We start from the raw sequence: 21,255 nt of genomic DNA, 5'->3' as shown, positions 1-21,255 counted from the left end.
CTATTCTTGGACCAACTGGATGGTTCCTGAGCCATATTTCAAGCTATAGAATGAGGTAGAAGACATTCTTCTGCGTCCAAGATGCATCAGATTCAGATCAGCTATCAACAGCCCTGGGAGGGAAAAAGTCACCTTGAAGTCCTACCAGCTAAAAATAGAAGCACCAATTCCAGGTTCTGCGCCTGTTCTTACCTTACTGTTGCTTTGTGAAAACACAAACACTTACAGACAATAAATGTTTAAAATTGTGTTTAGCATTTCTTTTGGAATTTTTTAAAAATGCAACTGCATTTTCTCATCTATCAATCTGCAACATAAATCACAATTCATCTTAAATCATGATTAGCATTTCTGTAGCACTTTTAGACTGAGCCCTGGCCCTTCCTTGCCCAAGTGGATTGGTGCAGGTGTCCATTGCAACTATAGAACTATTGGGTAGCTTCAGTGTTTCTCCTTAGAAGTGGGAATTCTAGCCTAACTGAATGGGTTAATAACAGTCATGCATCAAGGAGACAAAAGAAGAGCCTGCTAGTTCAGGCCAATGACCCATCCTGTTCCTACAGTGGCCCCCCAGATGTCTGTAGGAAGCCTACATGCAGGATGTCAAGAGTGAGTCAGTAGTAAATCACAATAACAGGAGCGCCAGGCCTAATCACAGCAGTACATCTCTGGTAGTTGCACCCGTGAAGCAGTTGCTGAGACTGAAGTTTCCTGCCTCCCCACAGCTGTCTATATCCCTTCCTCTCCAGGGTCTCCCCCCTCAAGCAATCAGAGACTGTGTCTGCATGTCACCAATCTCTCCTCTGCCCTTTTCATGCCTCTTCTGGTTCTGGGAGACAAGGAGGGAGGGGAGCTTGTCACAACAGGAGCGGGAGGCACTCAGGACTCTTCCCCAGCCTAAATAATCTCTGTCTCTTGGCCTTTCTCCTTCCATCCCCGTGCTTCAGTTTCTGTCTCTGATTCTGTCACAGACTCTCCCAGCTCCCTAAATCCTGTTAACTCTTCAGCTTCCAACACCCCCTCTTCCCAGTCTTCTCTCTCATCTCTGTCTGACCACTCATCGTTGTCCCACCACAAATCCACGGGCTCCGGACCTTATTCCCTTGGTGGTTCCCTAACTGGTTCCTCCCATCATTCCTCTTTGCCCAAGCCTTTCATAACACAGGGCCTGTGTACAAGGACCCTCTCTCCTCCTGTGGTTTCCAGCAACTGGTATTCAGAAGCATTGCAGTTGGAGACAGAGCCTAGCATCATGGCTTGTAGCCATTGATAGCCTTGAATTTGTCTAATTATCTTTTAAAGCCACCTAATTTGGTGGCCAGCACTACCTCTGTGGGGGTGAGTTCCACCGTTTAACTACGTGCTATGTGAAGAAGTACTGTACTTTCTTTTATTTGTCCTGAATCTCCCAAAAAGAATGAAGGAGTTTTTTAAGAAGTTGTGAGAATTGGCAGTAGAGCGGTGAAGTCTGTATTTGTTGATGTTGCACTCATGTTGGATTCTCCCACATAATCATTTAAGTCATCATTACTCAATGCCAGCCTTCCACAAGGATTAAAGTTAAAGTCTCTGGGGGTCTCTCAACTGATCTCATATTGAGCTGCTCAGCTCCTAAGTGTTGGATAGCTCTCTCACCACAGCCGGCCTGATTACAGACGTATTAGGTCCATGGGAAGATTTCCATAGTTTTAAGCCTGTGCTCCTCAGTGCAGGCTGCAAAACAACCCAGTGTTCATTAGGTAATACCAAAGAGTTTTTGACAAGGCGCAAACACAAAACTCTGATTTTACCAGCATGATCACGCTTGAACTGAGGACACACGAGTAGTAATCCCTCGAGGTCAAGGGGATCATTTGTGCACTTTGAGTTAATGAGCATTCCTAATTGCTTAGATGATTTGGGATTTAGTTGCATTTCACACACCCACAACCACACACCCATGTTTTTCCCTATATATATCATACAGGAAATAACTTGATGAGAGTTTGCCTGGTATTTATCTTTCATTAAAGTGTCGTTGATAAGCAATAAGGCTGTCTGCTGATAGCCAAGTAAACAAAGGACATGGACCAGAGGGGTGGGAATAGCAGGAGATGAAACTGTTTGTTTTTGAAAGAGATAAATAACATATTTGGGAAAGTACATCAATGTTTATATATTGTTCTGAGGTCTTGAACAGTTGCTTGAAGTGTGGATTGGAATAAACGGCCCTGGTGCATATTTTTTTTTGCCAGTTTTCCTCTGGTATTATAAAGCATGTCTATTACATGGCAGGAGAAGGGGAGCTCTTATCCTTAATTACTTGTGATTCGCTGGCCTGGCTCCCATTTTTTGTAGTTCGTTGCCCCAGGGAGAGATAGGCAATTCAGCTGTTTGTCCCAGAGGCCCTCAAAGAAGATGCCTGAATCCAGAGGCAAGAAACTTGCTCTTCTGTAGCTTAGCAGTAGCTCTTAGTTCACCTTTCTCCGCTGGTCTTACAGTCATCGGAAGAGGAGAGAGGAGGCTGCTTTTGTACTGGATCTGGGGAAAGACTCTTTGTGCAGCGTGATCATCTGCAGTCTCCAGCAGCTGCCCAGTTTTGCTCAGTGCTGTCCATGCGGGCACTGCCCACTAGGTGCCATTTCAGAGACTGGCTGGATGAGGAAGAGTGGTGGGAGGCCCCCACACAAGAGCCCCCCCCCCGGGAGGGCTCAGAAGAAAACTTAGATCCCAGATCCTGGTGGTGGGACACTGGGGATTAAAAAGTTAGAAGGGGAGGGTAGAGCTAGTGGTCAGTTTCAGCAAGGTCTCAGACGGATTAATATAAACCAGAGGACGCTGCTGTGTTGGTATTTTCTGTTGATAAAGACCTAATTGCAACCTGTGTTTCCCATGTGTGTGCCTGCCCTGTGGTTGACCTGGCTCGTTGACAACAACTTGACATGCCCACAGCAACATTGCTGTCATGGCGCTGTCAGTCATGGAATGTCCAGAGTGAGGACTTAAGTCAAAAGTACACTTACAAGTTAGGAAAAGGCATGTCCACCAGTCCTACTTTTCAGCTACTCCTAGGTGTGTACCCGATGATGCAGTTGCCGCAACAGAGAGCCCCCGTGTCAGGCTGCTGCCAGCATCTCCCATATCTGGTTGCCCAGGAACATACAAAAACAAGGAATGTTCTTACATCCACTTTTTATTCAGTATTTACAGAGAACCCAGCCTCCTGGATAATGGCGTTGTCCTGAGTGAATCTCCACACCCTCGTCTCTCCCACTTCCTCCTCCATCACTTCTATGGGTGCTGCTATGTGTCCTCTGTCTTTGAGCTCTTTGCTCTCCTACTTTCAAGGCTCACCGGGTTCTGTAAGGGGGGGTCTGTGTCCATCAGCTGTTGCCCCCTCTTCCTCCTCATCCTCTCCAATTAGTTTCCAACTTCCCCCATCATCTGCCTCTGAGCTGTGACATCCCTCCAACCCCTGTGGTAAATCTATACTGTCTTCCTCTTCCTCCTCCCTGGAAGGGTCAGGCTGGGGAGGCAGTCTCCACCATTCATCCTCTGCCCAGTCTCTGACACCCTGCCCCCAACCTTGGCTTATGTATCTCCCCTACCTGAGCTGCACACAAGTAAGCGAAGACTCCATCTGTGTGTCACCTGCTTCTGCTCCCCCCCTCCAATCCTCTCCTGGTCCTGGGAGACAGTGGAGCAGCAGAGGCAGCCACAGAAAGAGGAGGTGTGTTAGTGCAGTAGGAGAGCTGAAAATAATGCCAATATATTTCACATCTAGAGCAAAATATACACCAGGAGGCTTACTTTGGTCAGTATACACAGTATGCACAGAGTTATCACAAACACATTACCTCTGGTAAATGAGTCACCATAGCCACTAGAGAGCCATGAAAATTTGTGTCCCTTGGGAGCCGAAATCCCAAGGGAGCAAAAAGACTATTATTGTAGCTGACCACGGCTGCGCGCCTGTTATTGGTCCAGAGATGGAAAGAAGATAAAAGTCCCCACCAGAGAAAAATGGCAGATCTAGTTGATGGATTATGCCGAAATGGCTAAAATGACCGGAAGAATCAAAAATCAGGAAGACCAAAATTTTAACAAGGAATGGGGAAAATTTATAATTTATCTTAAAAACCAGTTAAAATCGTTACTAGGATTGGAATAACACGTGTCGTTTAATGGTGAATTTTGGACACAATGGAGAGGTGAAAGATTTGGATTATTATAAAAGATGCAGGAGAAAATGATTTTTAAAAGGGGAGGGGGGAAGTCCAGGAGATTCTTTGGAATCTTGTTTCTATGTTGTATGTTGGATATGTGACTGTCAAATCTGGAAAACCAAATAAATTAATATATACCGGTATAAAAAAAGAAAGAAAGTTTGTGTCCCAGGCCTTTTAGACTCTACCCATGTACTATCTGAAACCAAAGGGGCAGAAACCAATGCCTGATGTGAACCCCCCCCCCCAGCTCTCCTAGCTCACCATGAAAGCCCTGGACTCTCCACCAGCCTAGCCTGTCTTTCCCGCCTCCTGCAACTGTTCTTCACTCTAGAACCCTGCAGCTTCCATTGCCTCTCATTCTCAACTCCTGTCTGCTACAGGTTCTCACAGATCGCTGATCCCTTCTTCTTCCAAGCTAGTCTCCAACCTCCCTTCTCCTGGTGCCCGCTCATCAGAATCCATCCACTACCCCTCAGTGTCCAGCCCGTCACTGACAATTATGCAAAATGCCCACAAGCATAATGGAAATCCTAACTAGCTGTCACCTGTGTCACAGACAGTTAAACAGGCCTTATAAAGTTGTTTTGCAACTGGGGTTCTTTATATTCTTCTTCTACTTTGCATCTGATTTATATTTAATAGTGTTAGAATATAATTGATAGAATCTGCTGTGCTGCATATATACTTTAAAGAGCTAATTGGCAGAGAACACTCAACTAGCCTGCAGGGGGAATCTTGCTTTCGTCCATGTTCTGTGAAGAAACACAACTTCCCCCAAATTAGTAGTCTGCACAAATCTCATTAGATGCTGCTGGAACACACATCTTAATTTGTTACCATAGGAATAGATAGAATTATGTGATCTCCCACACTGATAATTAGAACACAGCTAATGAACACACATGCTTAGTTGGTTGGGAATTACAAATCTGTTTTTATATGTGAAACAAAAGCACTGTGGGCCATCTAGGAGCTGCATTGCAATGTAAAGGGGAAGAGGCAATGTAATAAGCAATCTTTAAATATTTGAATGGCTGTCACATAGATGAAGGAGAGAATTAGATTTATGCTACCCCGGAGGGCAGGATCCAAACCAACATCACAAGAAAAGGGTTTAGATTCAACATTAGGAAGAAGTTCTCCCGGACTGTACTGTTTGACTGTGGAACGGGCTGCCTCAGAAGGTGGGGAACTCTCCTTTGTGAGAGCAGAAGCTTAATTTCAACCCCCCCCATTTCACTTTTAATTTGTATACCACCTTTCTACATTACTATACACAAGGCAGTTTTCAACAACACAATATACGACAAAGAACACACATCTTCACAGGCATCTCTCAGAGCTGCAACCCTTCCTCAGCGAATTCTCCAAATTTTAGAGAGATTTTTTTTTAAAAAAACCCCTCTTTAGGAGTCATGAACTGGATAAAATGGATAGAGAACCAGCAGCTACCTTTAAGACATTCTAAAAGACAACTGAATTATATAGTTATGGAAGAGGTCTTTGAATGAGTGACAGTTTAGCTCTTATGGAAACTGTTTTTGTAAAATCAGTTGATGGGTCATGAATTTGTGTTTTCCATTGATGATGTTTGTAGAGTTTAATATTATTAATAAAGTTTATAAATAAAAAACTTTTTGCTATTTTTTTTTGGGGGGGAGGGAACCACCCATGACTCTCCTTTCGCCTTGTAGCTCAGCTGATAGAGCATGAGACTCTTAATCTATGGGTCATGGGTTCGAGCCCCACATTGGGCAAAAGATTCCCACATGGTAGGGGGGTTGGACTAGACGACACTCATGGTCCCTTCCAACTCTACAATTCTATGATTCAATGATTCTATGAAATCTCAATATTCTTCCCTTAAAGTGTTGTGGTTCTTAGGCTACACGGAGTGTCCATTTCTGCATGTTTCAATTGCCGCCACAGGTGCATGATGTTTGCAGCAAGAGATTGGTTGAATTAGCCCACAACTTTATTGATTACAGGTAAGACTAGATTTGGCTAAGGCCCGCCTACGGCCTGATAGGAACCCAGCGGGGCTGGCCCTGGGCTGGAAAATTGCCACTATCATGGATCGGATGCACAACCCCACACAGGCCACCATTGGGAGAGGTCCATTGCCCCATCAGCCCCTTCAAACCGAATAGTTGCTAAGAATTTCAAATACTGTAGCATATTTTACAGGAGGCATTTGAACGCTGTTATCGTCATGAATATACTATATATATATATATATATATATATATATATATATATATGCTACATAGTTGAAAATCAATCTTTTTTGGTTTGTTCTCTAGTATACCTTAATGTTTTAGTTCATCTTTATAGCTATGGACCAGATTTCACCACACCATAAATCCTTATTTAATCCCTCTAGATATTTCCATTTTCTTGCAATAGCTATTCTGGCTGCTAGCAAGAGAAATAGAATCAAATATTTATTCAAGCCACCTTCATTTTGCACTGTCACATATCCCCATTCATGCTAATGAAGGAATTGATATCAGTTCTTGCATGCTTCCATTCTGAATATAATTTCATTCTGAGCACAGTCAAACAGCTTAGTTCTCGAAGGTTTTGGCTCCCAAACGCCACAAACCTGACTGTTCTGGTTTGTGAACTATTTTTGGAAGCTGAACGTCCGACAGGGCTTCAGCGGCTTCCAATTGGCTGCAGGAGCTTCCTTCAGCCAATCAGAAGCGGCGTTTGGTTTCCGAACGTTTTGGAAGTTGAACGGACTGAGGACCATTGGAAATTCTGGCAAGCTGTCAACAATAATGAACTAGATCAGGCATCCCCAAACTGTGGCCCTTCAGATGTTTTGGCCTACAACTCCCACGATCCCTAGCTAAGAGGACCAGTGGTCAGGGATGATGGGAATTGTAGTCCAAATCATCTGGAGGGCCGAAGTTTGGGGATGCCTGAGCTAGATGGATCAATGGTCTGACTTGGTATAAGGTAGCTTTCTATGTTCCTAGGCCTAAGGCAGAGATCTTTCCCAGCACTTCCTTTTGGATGCTTTTAAATGGAGGTGGCAGGGTATTATCTTGGGAGCTTCCGCACATCTGCTCTATGTCTCTTTTTCGAAATGATTTTTTTTCAAAGTTTTTTTTTAAGTGCTTTTATTGATTCTTGTTTTGTTGGAATTGTGATTTTATCCATTTTCACAATCCAATTAGTTCCAGAGAACTATTGCTATCGGATGTCAGGCATGTCCAACAGGTAGACCGGTAGATCACTGGAAGTTTGCGGTAGATCACTGGTAAATCATTGGCTCCCCCCAAAGAAGCTGAACAACTGTGGCTCCCCTAAAAAAAGCTCAACATTTTACCTTCCTCCTGCCTAAGAAAAGCTCAACAACTTTGACCCAAACCCCCCAAAAAGAGGTAGATCACTGCCAGTTTTTAACACTGTGAGTAGATCGCAGTCTCTTGGGAGTTGGCCACCCTTGGAATAAATGATCAAATAAATGAGACAGCACTGGCTCTCACATACATAATTAAGGCTTCATTTGATCTTCACTGTGTTTTCTTTGCAGATGTATTGATTTTCATGTTAGTTGTGCATTCAGACATCATACAGGGGATATAGGAAGCTCCCTTCTGCATGTTCGCTGTGAATGCCTGCATCAGAAATCCAACCAAATCAGGGCATTAAAGGATTTAGGCTTGAGAACCTCTCTCTTTCAAATAGCAAAATCAAAAGTTGTCATGGTACAGTTTATTCTTAAGCTTCTTCAACCCCCATCTATATCCAACTGAATATGTGGAAAAATCAGTCTTCTGTCTCCTGAGAAAAGGGAGCAGAGCATTAACTCAGTAGCAAATTTTCTTGCCAGAAGCAGACTGTTTTTGCAGATCTGCTAGACAGACCTTGCCAAGTTAACATCCAGAAAGTTTTCCTCATCATTTAAAGCAAACATGAATCACAATTTATCCCCCCCATTTTTAATGAGCACTCCCAAGCATTTATGAACAATAAAAACCACATTGGGCCATTGCACGGCAACAAAATATAAACTGCAAAGTACATACCATAATGTTTATTCAGAATAAATAAGTCCTTTAAATATTTGCTGCATTTGGAAGCTTACAAACCTCTGTAACTTGCATTTTAAGTTGCTGCAAACATGGACTTTGAATATGCAAAGCTCTTGTATTGTTTGCTAGATAAAGATGTTTGCTTAATAATGGCTTTGATGGCTTATAGGTATTAATTACTTTCTGCTAGCTGAGAGGGGAAGGAAAGGCAATTAAGACTGTAAACCTATACCCATTAATGGGACTGACTTCTGAGCAGAGGTTTGTAGAATTGCTCTGCGAGGCTGAAGTCCTGTGCCCTCTTACCTGGGAGTAAGCCCCATTGAACTCAGTGGGGCATTTCTGAGTCAACATTCACAGGATTATGTTGTAAATGAAGCCAGTTGGAGGGAGGGAGAGAAAGACATGAGGTTTTTTTTTTTTAAAAAAAAAAAATCTGGTTGGCAGTACAACCAGGAAGATGATGCAGAATATTCCACATAATTAGAGTTTTGTTTCCTACTTGATTTACTTGGAGCAACGGAAAGAGGTGACCATCTGCAGCTGGGTCGCCAAGGTTCTGTAGCAGTTCACTGGAGAATTAACTAAACAAAGTGACTCTGTGGAAGTTACGGGAAAACAATGACCTTAGCATTGAAGACGCTTGAGTAATTTAATTCCCAGGACTTGGTGTTCTTGAATCTGCTACATTTAGATGTTTGGACAACCTAGGAGGCCCGAGCAACCTGTTTTATGTCACTGACATCTTCAAAAAAATTCCAAAGAAATGTGACCTGTCTTAGACTTCTAATTCTTCTGTGTGTATTAAAAACAACAACCACCCCCAAATCTCAAGCTTTCCCCTTGAATTAAAAAAAAACACCACCCTGCTGCTTTGTTATATTGTAAGAACAGAGCATGAAAATGACCACTGTTATAACACCACCTTGTTATTTTCACCTGGCTGAAGCTCCAGAAGTTTTGGCACCTGGGGCAAACCACAAAATGCCTCCTGCAGCCAGGGACAAAGCAGGGAGTGAAGATCAACACTGGGAACAATGGAGGGATGGGAATTTACACAGGGAACAAGAGGGGTGAGTGAAGATCTACATCAGGAACAAGGGGTGTGGGGTGGAAACAAATCAACCTTAAATGACGGTTGAACTGGGAAGGGACGCGGGTGGCGCTGTGGTCTAAACCACTGAGCCTCTTGGGCTTGCAGATTCCTGCCAACCTAGCAGTTCGAAAGCACGCCAGTGCAAGTAGATAAATAGGTACCGCTGTGGCAGGAAGGTAAATAGCATTTCTGTGTGCCTTTGCTTCCCCACGGTGTTCTGTTGTGCCAGAAGTGGTTGAGTCATGCTGGCCACATGACCCAGAAAGCTGTTCCAATGCCAGCTTCCTTGGCCTGAAAGTGAGATGAGCACCGCAACCCCATAGTTGCTTTTGACTGGACTTAACCATCCGGGTCCTTTACCTTTTTACCTTTTCATCTTGATCTGGGAACCAAAGGCCGTCATGGAGGAAAGGCACCTGCTCTGAATCACACACTATGCAGGTGCAGAGCCCAGAAAATGTCTGGGGGCGGGCAGGCAGATGACTCTAAACCCAGGGTTCAAATCCCCACTCTGCCAGGAAGCTCATTGGGTGACCTTGGGCTGGTCACTACATCTCAGCCTAACCTACTTCACATGGTTGTTCTGGGGATAAAATGAGGAAGGGGAGGGAGAATCATGTACACCACCTTGAGCTCTCTAGAGAAAAATGCAATGAATAAAAAGGTAGCAATGCAACAAATAAACAAATAAAACACGTTGGAAGAAAAATTACAATAAAAACATGCATAAATACAATGTCAACTCCGGTGCTTTAGTGCAAGGACATAAGAGCAGCGGGCTGGATGGCCAACCAGCAGCTTATTATGGGAATCCCCCACTTCCCCTGATGCCATTTGTTGTTGTTGTTGTTTAGTCGTTTAGTCATGTCTGACTCTTCATGACCCCATGGGCCATAAGCACGTGCTTATTTTGGCGGGCGCTAGGGTTGCCAGGTAGTGATGTATGGAAGTGAGAGCTGGAACATAAAGAAGGCTGATCACTGAAGAATTGATGCTTTTGAATTATTGTGCTGGAGTAGACTCTTGAGCAGGGGTCAGAAACCTTTTTCAGGCGTGGGCCGGTCCACTGTCCCTCAGACCATGTGGGGGGCCAGACTATATTTTGGAAAAAAATAAATGAACGAATTCCTATGCCCCACAAATAACTCAGAGATGCATTTTAAATAAAAGGACACATTCTACTCATGTAAATACACCAGGCAGGCCCCACAAATAACCCAGGGATGCATTTTAAATAAAAGGACACATTCTACTCATGTAAAAACACACTGATTCCTGGACTGTCTGTGGGCCGGACTGAGAAGGCGATTGGGCCGCATCCGGCCCACGAGCCTTAGGTTGCCTACCCCTGCTCTTGAGAGTCCCATGGACTGCAAGAAGATCAAATCTATCCATTCTTAAGGAAATCAGCCCTGAGTGCTCACTGGAAGGACAGATCGTGAAGCTGAGGCTCCAATACTTTGGCCACCTCATGAGAAGAGAAGACTCCCTGGAAAAGACCCTGATGTTGGGAAAGATTGAGGGCACTAGGAGAAGGGGACGACAGAGGACGAGATGGCTGGACAGCAGGCCCGGCTCTAGGTATAGTCCCGGTGGTGCGGGGCACCAGGGGGGCAGTCGTGGCGAAGGCGCGCTGTGCGCGGCAAGGACAGGGGTGCCGGAGCGATATCTGCGCCTCAGCGCCAGGGCGCCCGACCTGCTTGAGACAGCCCTGCTGGACAGTGTTCTTGAAGCTACCAACATGAGTCTGACCAAACTGCGAGAGGCAGTGGAAGACAGGAGTGCCTGGCGTGCTCTGGTCCATGGGGTCACGAAGAGTCGGACAATGGCAACCCTAAATCCAGCCCCGGAGCAGGTTCTGCAATAGAAGGCGGCGCGCTTCCCATTCAGAAAAAGGTGGAGCCCCTCCCTGCCCGGGGGGGGGGGGCTGCGAATGGCAGTCCCTTTAAAAGGCTGGCCGCGCTCAGCCGCCCGTCTTCATGAATGGAACAATCCCCCCTCCCCCGCCTCCACATTCCTCTCCGGTCGAGCTCATTTCACGCAAACGCGGCGGGGGGGGGGGAGGCCCTCTTTATTATTATTTTTGCCTTGGCTGTAAAAATGGGCCCTTCTCCGCGCGTCGCCGTTCACGCGCGCTTGCCCCCGGACACCGCCTAGCCTAGGGCACGGAACGGGGGTCCGCGCTTGGAGCGCGCGGGGGCTTCTCTTCAGGGCTCCTCGAAGCCGCCTCCTCGTGGCTTCTCCCCTCCCTCCTTCGCCCCGCTTCCCTTCCCTTCCCTGCAGCTCTGCAGCTCTGTAGCGATGGTAGAGGCAGCTGAGGGGGAGGGATGCAGCTCGGGAGACAGGGTGACTTCACCGCCGCGGCAGGAGAGCGCCGCTCCCCGCTAACCGACGGAGAGGACCCCGCGCCGCCAATATTGGGAGCAACCACTTCCACCCGGGCCCCACCATGTCCACCAAAGCGGAGCAGTGTAAGTAGCCCACCCCGCGGCGGCAAAGAGACTGGGAGGGACAAAGGAGAGCATTGGCAGGAAGGGGGCTGAAGGTGGTTATGGGGTGTGGGGTGAGGGGAAGAGATGGGAAGGGATGGCGCTGTCCGTGGTTCTGAATGCGGCAGGCCATTTCTCCGCCCTTGCATGCAGAGGGGAAGCCCAGAGCTAGGAAGATCGAAGATCACAGCGGTTTAAAAAGCTTGATTCTGGGGACCTTCTGGTCTCCCCCGGGCCTTCTGCGCCCATCATGTTGGCCACCCTTAAGGATGTTCATCTACAAAACACAGTCTCTTTAAAAGCATCATGGAGTGTTTAAATCCCTATATTTACCAAAAGAGGGAAGATGGATTTCTGTCTCCACACATACAGAGGAAATGTAGGCCTTTGATACGATTCCCTCCCCCCACTTTTAAAAAAAGAGGACCTAGCTTAACGCACTTGATTTGATTCTGTTGCTAGGTTTTGGAAATCTTCCTACCAGATTATTTTCATTTCCTTATTTCACTGTACTGGATGACTTGAAAATAAAAATAAAATCTCAGGGGCCTTCAGTAATAGGCTATCTCTTGCCTTTCTCCCACACCCACTCTTTCTTTTGTTGATATTTTGGACTGGGTGGAGATTGTCCTCCTTTATGGCTTCTTCAAGTTGCCAATGAAGTAATATTTACACACTCTGATAAACAGAGATGTAATTAGAGGAGGAAAAGAGGGATTGGTCAGATCCATATATATACAAGCCCGTTGCTAACAAGACACCCTATCAGGTCACTGTGATGCAGGGTCAGCTGACTATTTCTGTAGATTCATTGACCAACACTGAATGAAAAATTATAATAGAATCATGGCACTGTATACTTGCAGGGGACCTTTGGATACTGCAGGTACTCCAATGTCTTGCAGGCAAAGTACCCATGACCAGTTCTTGCCTATCTTCCTTTGGCTACCTCTCAAGGAAGAAGATTCCAGAACTTCTCTTGGAAGTGCACAGAATTGTTTCTTCATTTATAGTGGTGCACTTAGGAAATTTTAGATTCTGGACTTAATTTTTAGGCCCTTCCCCCCATTAAATGGCAATGTGTAGTACTTCACTTACTTTAAAAAATGTGCTAAGCAAGCTCTGCTGCATTGGGGAATTTCCTGCTCATTCTGCTGAATGGAACGCTGGACTTCTGCTCCCAAAGTCTTGCACTGAGTCTACCACTGATCCTTTAGAATAACCTCCTTAATGTTCAATCATGCTTCAGTTAAATGCCCTTGGTAGTTGGCAGGCAAATACTTCATCCTTAGTGTGTTTAATGAAGGAAGATATGTGCTGATCATCTGTGGTTGAACAATGCAGGATGAAATGATGTCACTGATCAAAGAACTGCAGAGCCATAAATATGGACAGATCATTCCAGTCCACAAGCCAAAAACAGAATGGCCCATATCTGAAGTATCTAGTCTTTTCCTGAATACCATCAAGGAAGGAGATATATAAACCTCTCTGGACAGTATGCACTAGAGCTTGGATAACTGAATCAGTCTGTGGATCAGAGCAACTAACTAACTACGGTAACTAACTAACTAACTAGAATAATGGGTTGTTCTTTCTGCTTGCCTTCCATAGATCAAGGAAACAATGCTGATGTAATTTATTTTCTCCACATATTATTAAAGGAAACAAAGGCGTTCACTTCATTCTCTTACCCAATATCAGTTTCCAGAAACTCCCCCCAGTTCCAGGCCAGGGAAATGAGGGACTAAAGGCTCATTGTTATGCTCACTTACCACAATGGAACTCAATGAGAGTTACTTCTGCATAGACATACATAGAATTGTGCATTTGGAGTCCTATTCCCATTGTTTTCAGGGCCAAAGTAGACATGGAGCAATAACAGTTGAGTGAGCCTTTGAAACTCAAGTAGCAGGCATAGAGTGCTCAATCCAGAAAAAGTATGCTGGTGTGGAGGTTTTTCTTACCCATTTTCCTACCCAACTGTGGTGTCAGTCCAGATAGCCCTCCTCCAAGCCTGCTATTTGCACTGGAAAGAAAGTTTCCACTGGTGCGATTGAGAGTCTTCCTTCCAATGAAAATATAGGGCAAATGTCCCTTGATCCTGATGAGGACTACAGCAGGGAACAAAGAGTTGAACCCTGCTCCCTGTGGTCATGATCCAGATCAACCCCCATGCACCTGCTATTACCTTTAAAAAATGCACAGCTATTAATGCATGTTATATCTACTGCAGGTAGGTTGGTACAGAGACAGCAGAGAAGATCCCACAGAGGACTCTTTCTACTGAGTCTATTGACATAAAAAGGATCTGAACTAACATAATGTGTAGGAGGTAGCTGAGGAAGAGGATTAGGTCAGTTTTTTTTATATAGATACAGATTTAATTATCTGGAAGCATTTCTCATTTAATACATTATCACCATGTGACTTCTTCTCCAAGTTTCAATTCCCTTTGAAATAACTTGCTTTTGTTCCTGAAGAGCGCCATTTTCTCATCATTCTTCCTGTCCAAGTAACACCCCACCACAAATCCTATGGGAACCAAAGTTACGGCCCAGTGCTCTCGCACAAGTTGCAGAATATTCACCATAGTTACTGGCCTGAAGGCCTACAAGTGCATTACTGACCTGAGGGCCTCAACCAACCAAGGACGCTTCAGGATTAGGTCAGAATTTAGTGTTCATGAGCCTGTGAATTGTGTGCAGACCCTTCCATCTACAGACCAAAGAAATACTGCTTCATTTACCTCAGAAAAGCGAGCTGAGAGAAACCCAGTACAGTAATGTTATGAAATAATCTTGGATACAGATACCTAAACTCCTTTTAAGGAAAATAATTTAAATGAAAATAAGCTGTTTTCCCAAGCACCTGGTGATGCTTCCTGATGATCTAGGTGTTAACGCTTCTGAAAACCAGGTCATGACTCATTACGATACATATTAGTTCAGGCATCCCCAAACTGCGGCCCTCCAGATGTTTTGGCCTACAACTCCCATGATCCCTAGCTAACAGGACCAGTGGCCAGGGATGATGGGAATTGTAGTCCAAAACATCTGGAGGGCCGAAGTTTGTGGATGCCTGTTTTAGGTGATTTGCTCTCTATATCGTGGATGTAGCTGTGTTCTGCGTTTGACTTGGCAGTGTCCCTGGGGTCATAGCAACAGGTTGAAGGTGCCATTTGTGTGTGTCTGAACACCAGGAGCAACATCTGGGCCAACCACCATACTTGAAGTCTACCTTCTTTTTCCTTGCTTTTCAGCACAATTATTAGAAAAAAAGATTATAATACAGTATTTTATAGAAACACACAATTATATTAATTTGACATGCAAGCCAAATAAACATACACTTATAAGATTACATCCTTTCTGGGAGATGTTCATGTGCCTTGGCTTTGAAGGTTGACCACCCCAGCGAAAATACTGTGTAAGGAGACTCCAAGATCTGCATTTTGGCATCTGCCAGGAAAAACAGAAATGGCTCTTTTGCTTCCCTGCACACTTTTCATGCAACGGTTGGGGCCATGTGAGGCAGGGGGGTGGGTGGGACCACCCATCCTTTTAAATCCAGGTCTTCCTGAATCATTCACAAAGAGGTATGCAAGGGGAAGTTGGGGCCCTGAACTCTCCTTTTGCTCATGGTTTGCTTCTTTGCAGTCTATCTCCTGAGATGACCCCTTTCCCCCTGCACCTGATCCTGGAAGTGAACTTGGCTGGGAGACACAGGTGCCACGTCCTGCCTCACTTTGTGGGTGCCTGGTATGGGCCTGTGACGTCACGCGCGTGGTGCACATGTGACATCACCTGGCAAGAGGAGGCCCATTGTGGCCTCTGGAAGGCCTGGTGGGGGTCAACGGGGCCCATTGCAGCCTGTGGAAGGCCCAACGGGGCCCATTGGGCCTTTCTGTGGTTGTGGCAGGCCTCATTGGGCCTTCCCACAACTGCTTGGCCTTTCCTGCATCCGCTGCGGGCCTTGTCAGGCCTTCCTGTGGCTGCAATGGGCCATGTTGGGTCTTCCAGAAGTCGCAACGGCCTCCCTGTAGCCATGGAGGTAGCCTATTGGGCCCACCGCTTTATGCTGGATGATGGCAGGCTCACATTTAAAGAGAATTGTGTGCTGCTATCACATCTATAGGGACCCAGGTGGTGCTGTGGTTAAACCACTGAGCCTAGGGCTTGCTGATCAGAAGGTCGGCGGTTCGAATCCCTGTGACGGGGTGAGCTCCCGTTGATTGGTCCCAGCTCCTGCCAACCTAGCAGTTCGAAAGCACATCAAAATGCAAGTAGATAAATAGGAACCGCTATAGCGGGAAGGTAAACAGCGTTTCCATGTGCTGCTCTGGTTTGCCAGAAGTGGCTTTGTCATGCTGGCCACATGACCTGGAAGCTATACGCCGGCTCCCTCGGCCAATAATGCGAGATGAGCGTGCAACCCCAGAGTCGGTCACGACTGGACCTAATGGTCAGGGGTCCCTTTACCTTTACCTTTATCACATCTATATTGGTAAAAAGGAAGGAGGGAAGGCTATCCTGGTAGCATCTATGAAAAGGGGAAGGTGAAAATACACTCATCAAAAGGTTCTGTATTAAAAAAATAGTTTCTTCTTCTGCTGGAAGAAGCAATCCCAACAACTTTATTATATTCTAAGGATGTATTTTATATTTTCAAATTCTCAACTGCCATTCATCCTGATGGATTGCGGTGTTGAACAAAAAAGTACAATGTAATAAAATAATCGCATCACACATGCAATACAATAAAACTGAGGGGGAACAAAATTATAGATCCAGGAGAGGCAATAAAACCAATTTAAAACATTTCTACGCTACAGACTGAGACTGTTCTTCCACAACCATTTTACCTGTGAGTCAAGCCCCATAGAACTCAATGGGGCTTACTTCTGAGCAGACGTGTGGGAATGCTGTGTTAAGCGGGTTTGGAGCCACTTGTATTTAGCATAAAAGCATGGGAACTGTAGTTCTGTGAGTGAGGTGTGAGAGGTCTTGATCAGATATCCCTGTCTCCAAACAGTAGGATTATATAGCAGGGCTGGGGGGAAACTGTGATAGTTAAACTGTTATAAATTTGTAGTCCACATGTATCCTAGATGATTGGGCTATGGAAAGTGTTGGCTTTTAAAAATATGACTTCATTCTCTTGAATGACTGTCATTTACCAATATAGCTCTGAATCACTCACAGACAAATGTCTGGTTGTCACTGCAAAATACCTGTATGTTATTTATCTGTTTATTGAATTTATATCTCACCCTTCTTTCCAAGTTTCCCAGGATAGGAAAACCCCTGTAAATCAAAAAAATGCTACTTTGGGGCCTGAAACTTGATTTGTGACTGTTTCATTCTGACCACAGTTGCATATTAATCCAGTTTCTCTGTCAATATAATCTTCTACCTGAATACATTTGCAGCTTGACCCCAATAAAGGTGAAAAACATAGTGGCTACACTTGATCTTAGCCAAAAGACTGAGAAGCAATAATAAAATCTGTGTTACTGAATGTCAGTATGTCCGCTGAACACATTTTTATGCTGTCAGGCCCATGCAGCTGTTTAAACTTTGTTGATTAGTCATTTTACTGATAATTTTGTATTGTTTTCATGGTGTTTTATGTGGTTGTGGGCCAGATCTAGGCACTCTTGGAGGAAAATGATTTTCTAGAGCCATTTTAATCAGGGTTTAGGTTGGGTTTTGGTACAGAAACTGATTTGATCACCCTAAATAATTACTTCTGTGGGGAGAGAGACTGGGGAAATTTGCTCCTGTTAATTCCCCTCGACCTTTCAGTGACTTTCGATACCATCAGCCATGGATTATCCCTATGGCGTTAGGAATGGGTGGCACTACTTTGTGGTTCCAGTCCTACTTGGATGGTCATCTGCAGAGGGTGTTTCTTGGGGAGTGTTTCTCAGCCCTGTAGAGCCTTCATTGTGGGGTTCTACAGGGTTCAATTCTATCCCCTCCAGGCATAGGCAACCTTTGGCTCCCAGATGTTTTGGAACTACGACTCCCATGATCCCTAGCTCCCATGATCCCTATGCCTGCCCTACACTCTTTAACATCTAAATGAAACAGCTGAGTGGGGTTATCCAGAGGTGTGGAGTACGTTGTCAGCAATATGCTGAAGATGCACAGCTCTACTTCTCCTTTACATCTGCAGGGCAGGCAGTGGATATACTGGACAATTGTCTTACCTCGATAATGGACTGGATGAGAGCCTACAAACAAGCTCAATCCAGTTAGACTGAGAGGCATCTGTAGATGGCTGTGAGGTTACCTGCCTTCCTCTGAAGGAGCAAATACACAGCTTGGGGATATTTCTGAATCCTTCGCTGTCACTTGAGGTTCAGGTGCCCTCAGTGGAGCAGAGTGCCTTCCACCAGCCTGTCCAGCTGCACCCCTAATCTTTACAGGGACAGCCTAACTTGTCCATGCTCTGGTGACCTCTAGGCTAGATTACTGAAACATGTTATATGTAGTGCAGAATAAAGATTATCGATCATCTTATCTTAGTTTCCGGGTTCAATTCAATGTACTGTTTTTGACCTATAAAGCCTTAAATGGCTCAGGACCATAATACCTCAAGGACCACCTCTCTCCATATGAGCCTACTTGGACCCTGAGGTCATCCTCAGTCTGAGCCCTTCTTGTGTTCACTTCACAAGAGGTCCAGAGGGCGGCAGCACAAGGATGGACCTTTCCAGTAGTGGCTTCCTGTTTGTGGGTTGCTCTCCCCAAGGATCAGCTATTGCCTTCATTATACACCTTTAGGCGCCAGGCAAAAATGTTCCTCTTTAACCAGACCTTTGGCAGATTGACATCTTAATGCCCTTTTAAAATGTGTTGTGGAAGGGGGTGAGGGTTATTGGGTTCTCTTTGTTTTTATTATGTATTTTGTGCTTTTTTATATTGTAATTCTGTGTTGTGAACCACCCTGAGATCTATGGATACAGGGCAATATATGAAATAGATAGATAGATATATAAAAAAGTAATATATGATTGCTCTCCACTTTGATATTTTATATGAGCTGGTGCGCTATAACTATATAACTATATATATATATATATATATATATATATATATATATATATATATAAAATACCAGGTCCCCAGCTATGGCCTGAAGGCACACAACTCTACCACATTGCTGAAGCTAAGCAGCTCTGAGCTTTTGCACCACAAGAACCAGAATTACAGGTGAAACTCGGAAAATTAGAATATCGTCGAAATGTGCATTTATTTCAGTAATGCAACTTATTATTATTTATTTTTCTTCTAATTTTTACAAATGCTTTCTTTTGGAGATTCCACAGTAATAAAACAAATAGTTACAATAATACAAAAATAAACGTCGCTATTACAGTGGTACCTCGCAAGACGAAATTAATTCATTCCACGAGTCGTTTTGTGTTGCGATAATTTCGTCTTGCGAAGTGCGGTTTCCCATAGGAATGCATTGAAATTTAAGTCATGCGTTCCTATGGGGGGGGGGAAGCGCAAAAAAAGGTGCTGACTCACCCACCACGGCTGGAAGTTTTTCAGGGGGAAGCAGGAGGAGCGCTAGAGAGAGGCTCCCTCCCTCCTTCCCCAGAAGCCAGACCCTCACGCCCAACCAGATAGACAGCCCGTTTGTGCACAGGCAGGCAGGCTGTCTGGTTGGCCCCTCCCGTTCGCGTGCAGGCGGCTTAAGGTGAGTGAGGGGGGATCCGGCTGCTGCGGAAGCCGGGCGATGGTGGCGGTGGAAGCGTGAGGCGGGCAGGCTCTCGGTCTGACATTCTCCTCCTCGCGACGCCCTGCTTCATCTTGCGAATTTTTCGTCTTGCAAGTCTGCCAAAAAAATCACAAAACGTTTTCGTTTTGTGATTTTTTCGTGCCGCGAGGTGTTCGTCTAGCAAGGTACCACTGTACATTTCATTAATTACATTCCATTTATAATTGACCCGCCTAATGACAAATTATTACAATTACAACAAATAAAGGCTTGACATATCTTGCTTTGCATGTCATGCATCTATCTCATATATTGGTTTCACCTTTTAAGTTGCATTACTGAAATAAATGCACTTTTTGACAATATTCTAATTTTCCGAGCTTCACCTGCATAGAGCCAGGAGGGATCTTGGAGGTCGTCTAGTTGAATGCCCCCTTCTCAGTGCAGGAGCTATGATACAGGGCATAACTACATCATCCCTGGCTGATGGCTATCCAGCCTCTGCTTTGTTGTTGTTGTTTAGTGGTTTAGTCGTGTCCGACTCTTTGTGACCCCATGGACCAGAGCACGCCAGGCACTCCTGTCTTCCACTGTCTCCCACAGTTTGGTCAGACTCATGTTCGTAGCTTTGAGAACACTGTCCAACCATCTTGTCCTCTGTCGTCCCATTCTTCTTGTGCCCTCCATCTTTCCCAACATCAGGGTCTTTTCCAGGGAGTCTTCTCTTCTCCTGAGGTGGCCAAAGTATTGGAGCCTCGGCTTCAGGATCTGTCCTTCCAGTGAGCCTCTGCTTAAATACCTCTAATAAAGGAGAGAGCCCACCTGAGGCAGCCTATTTCACTGTTGAGCAGCTCCTACTATTAGGAAAGGTCTCTTAACAGTTAGCTGAAGTCTTCTCCCCTGGAATTTTCACCCTTGGATTCTATTGCAGCCTTCTGGAGCAATGGAGAAGAAGTTTGATCCATCTACTGCAGGGTTGGGGAACCTGCGACCCTCCAGAGATGGTTGGACTCCAAATCCCATCAGCCACCGCCAGCATGGTGTTCAGCAACGCAAGTGCAAATAGCTCATGACAATATTCACTCAAATATCTGATTAGGCACGCTGAGATTTCTCAGCAGTAAACATCTCAGTGACTCTTACAGAAGAAAACAGAGGCAGATGAACTCTATGAGTCACTGTTTTCTTTGCCACATGCAATCACATGACGTATGGGAAAATCTGGGGAAAGATTTTTTTTCCATCTATTTGTTTCATTTGTAAGTTTTTATGGTAACATTCCTTTACATTTTCTCTTTCTTACGATGATTAATAGGTTGCTGTTTAATTTATTGCCTTAATTGCCATTGGCTGCACAATAAACCTATTAATTGCTTAACTATAGGGCGAAAGTGTGGGAATGTTCAGGGATGTGGATGAGGAGATATTGTTAAATATATCCTATCCCCACTTGCGCTAGCAAGCACCAAACTTTAGCAGAGTAAAAACATTCCCATTTTGCAAAATGCACAGCAGAAAAGCGTTTGCGCAGGCTTGATTTAAGCCTGTAAAATAAAGTGTATTTTCCTGGTATTTCCCCCTTTACCCCTCTTAAAAGAAAAGACACGACACAATGCTCTAAAAAGTATAAAAGATGTTTACTTACAATCTTCCTGAGATACAGCATACTCAAGAGATAGACT

At 44.9% G+C, this 21,255-nt stretch overlaps 2 protein-coding genes across 6 annotated transcripts in view; one reads left to right on the top strand and one right to left on the bottom strand.

Annotated features, from left to right (window-relative positions):
* Window positions 1-21,255, top strand: part of UNC79 (unc-79 homolog, NALCN channel complex subunit) — a 155,604-nt gene that overhangs the window by 2,506 nt on the left and 131,843 nt on the right. For 4 of the 5 annotated variants that reach the window (XM_035106968.2, XM_035106960.2, XM_035106951.2 and 1 more), the window contains exon 1: window positions 11,492-11,821. The exons of the other annotated variant lie outside the window; for it this stretch is intronic. In XM_035106968.2, the coding sequence (XP_034962859.2) occupies window positions 11,800-11,821 (22 nt within the window). In that variant the 5' untranslated portion in view covers window positions 11,492-11,799. Of the gene's footprint in view, window positions 1-11,491; window positions 11,822-21,255 lie in introns of those variants that run through there. 5 annotated transcript variants of the gene reach the window in all.
* On the bottom strand, window positions 14,201-14,492 carry LOC118080938 (NADH dehydrogenase [ubiquinone] 1 beta subcomplex subunit 1-like). Its single transcript, XM_035106990.2, has one exon. It carries the CDS (start codon window positions 14,430-14,432, stop codon window positions 14,259-14,261), a length of 174 nt encoding a protein of 57 aa, XP_034962881.1. The 5' UTR covers window positions 14,433-14,492; the 3' UTR covers window positions 14,201-14,258.

This window comes from Zootoca vivipara, chromosome 1 (genome assembly GCF_963506605.1).
Source record: "Zootoca vivipara chromosome 1, rZooViv1.1, whole genome shotgun sequence".
Taxonomy (NCBI): Eukaryota; Metazoa; Chordata; class Lepidosauria; order Squamata; family Lacertidae; genus Zootoca; species Zootoca vivipara.
This window is presented reverse-complemented; position numbering and strand designations above follow the sequence as displayed.

Bases quoted from the DNA above. Each gene is read 5' to 3' on its own strand.
- LOC118080938 (XM_035106990.2), bottom strand. From the start codon at position 14,432: ATGGTGAATATTCTGCAACTTGTGCGAGAGCACTGGGCCGTAACTTTG.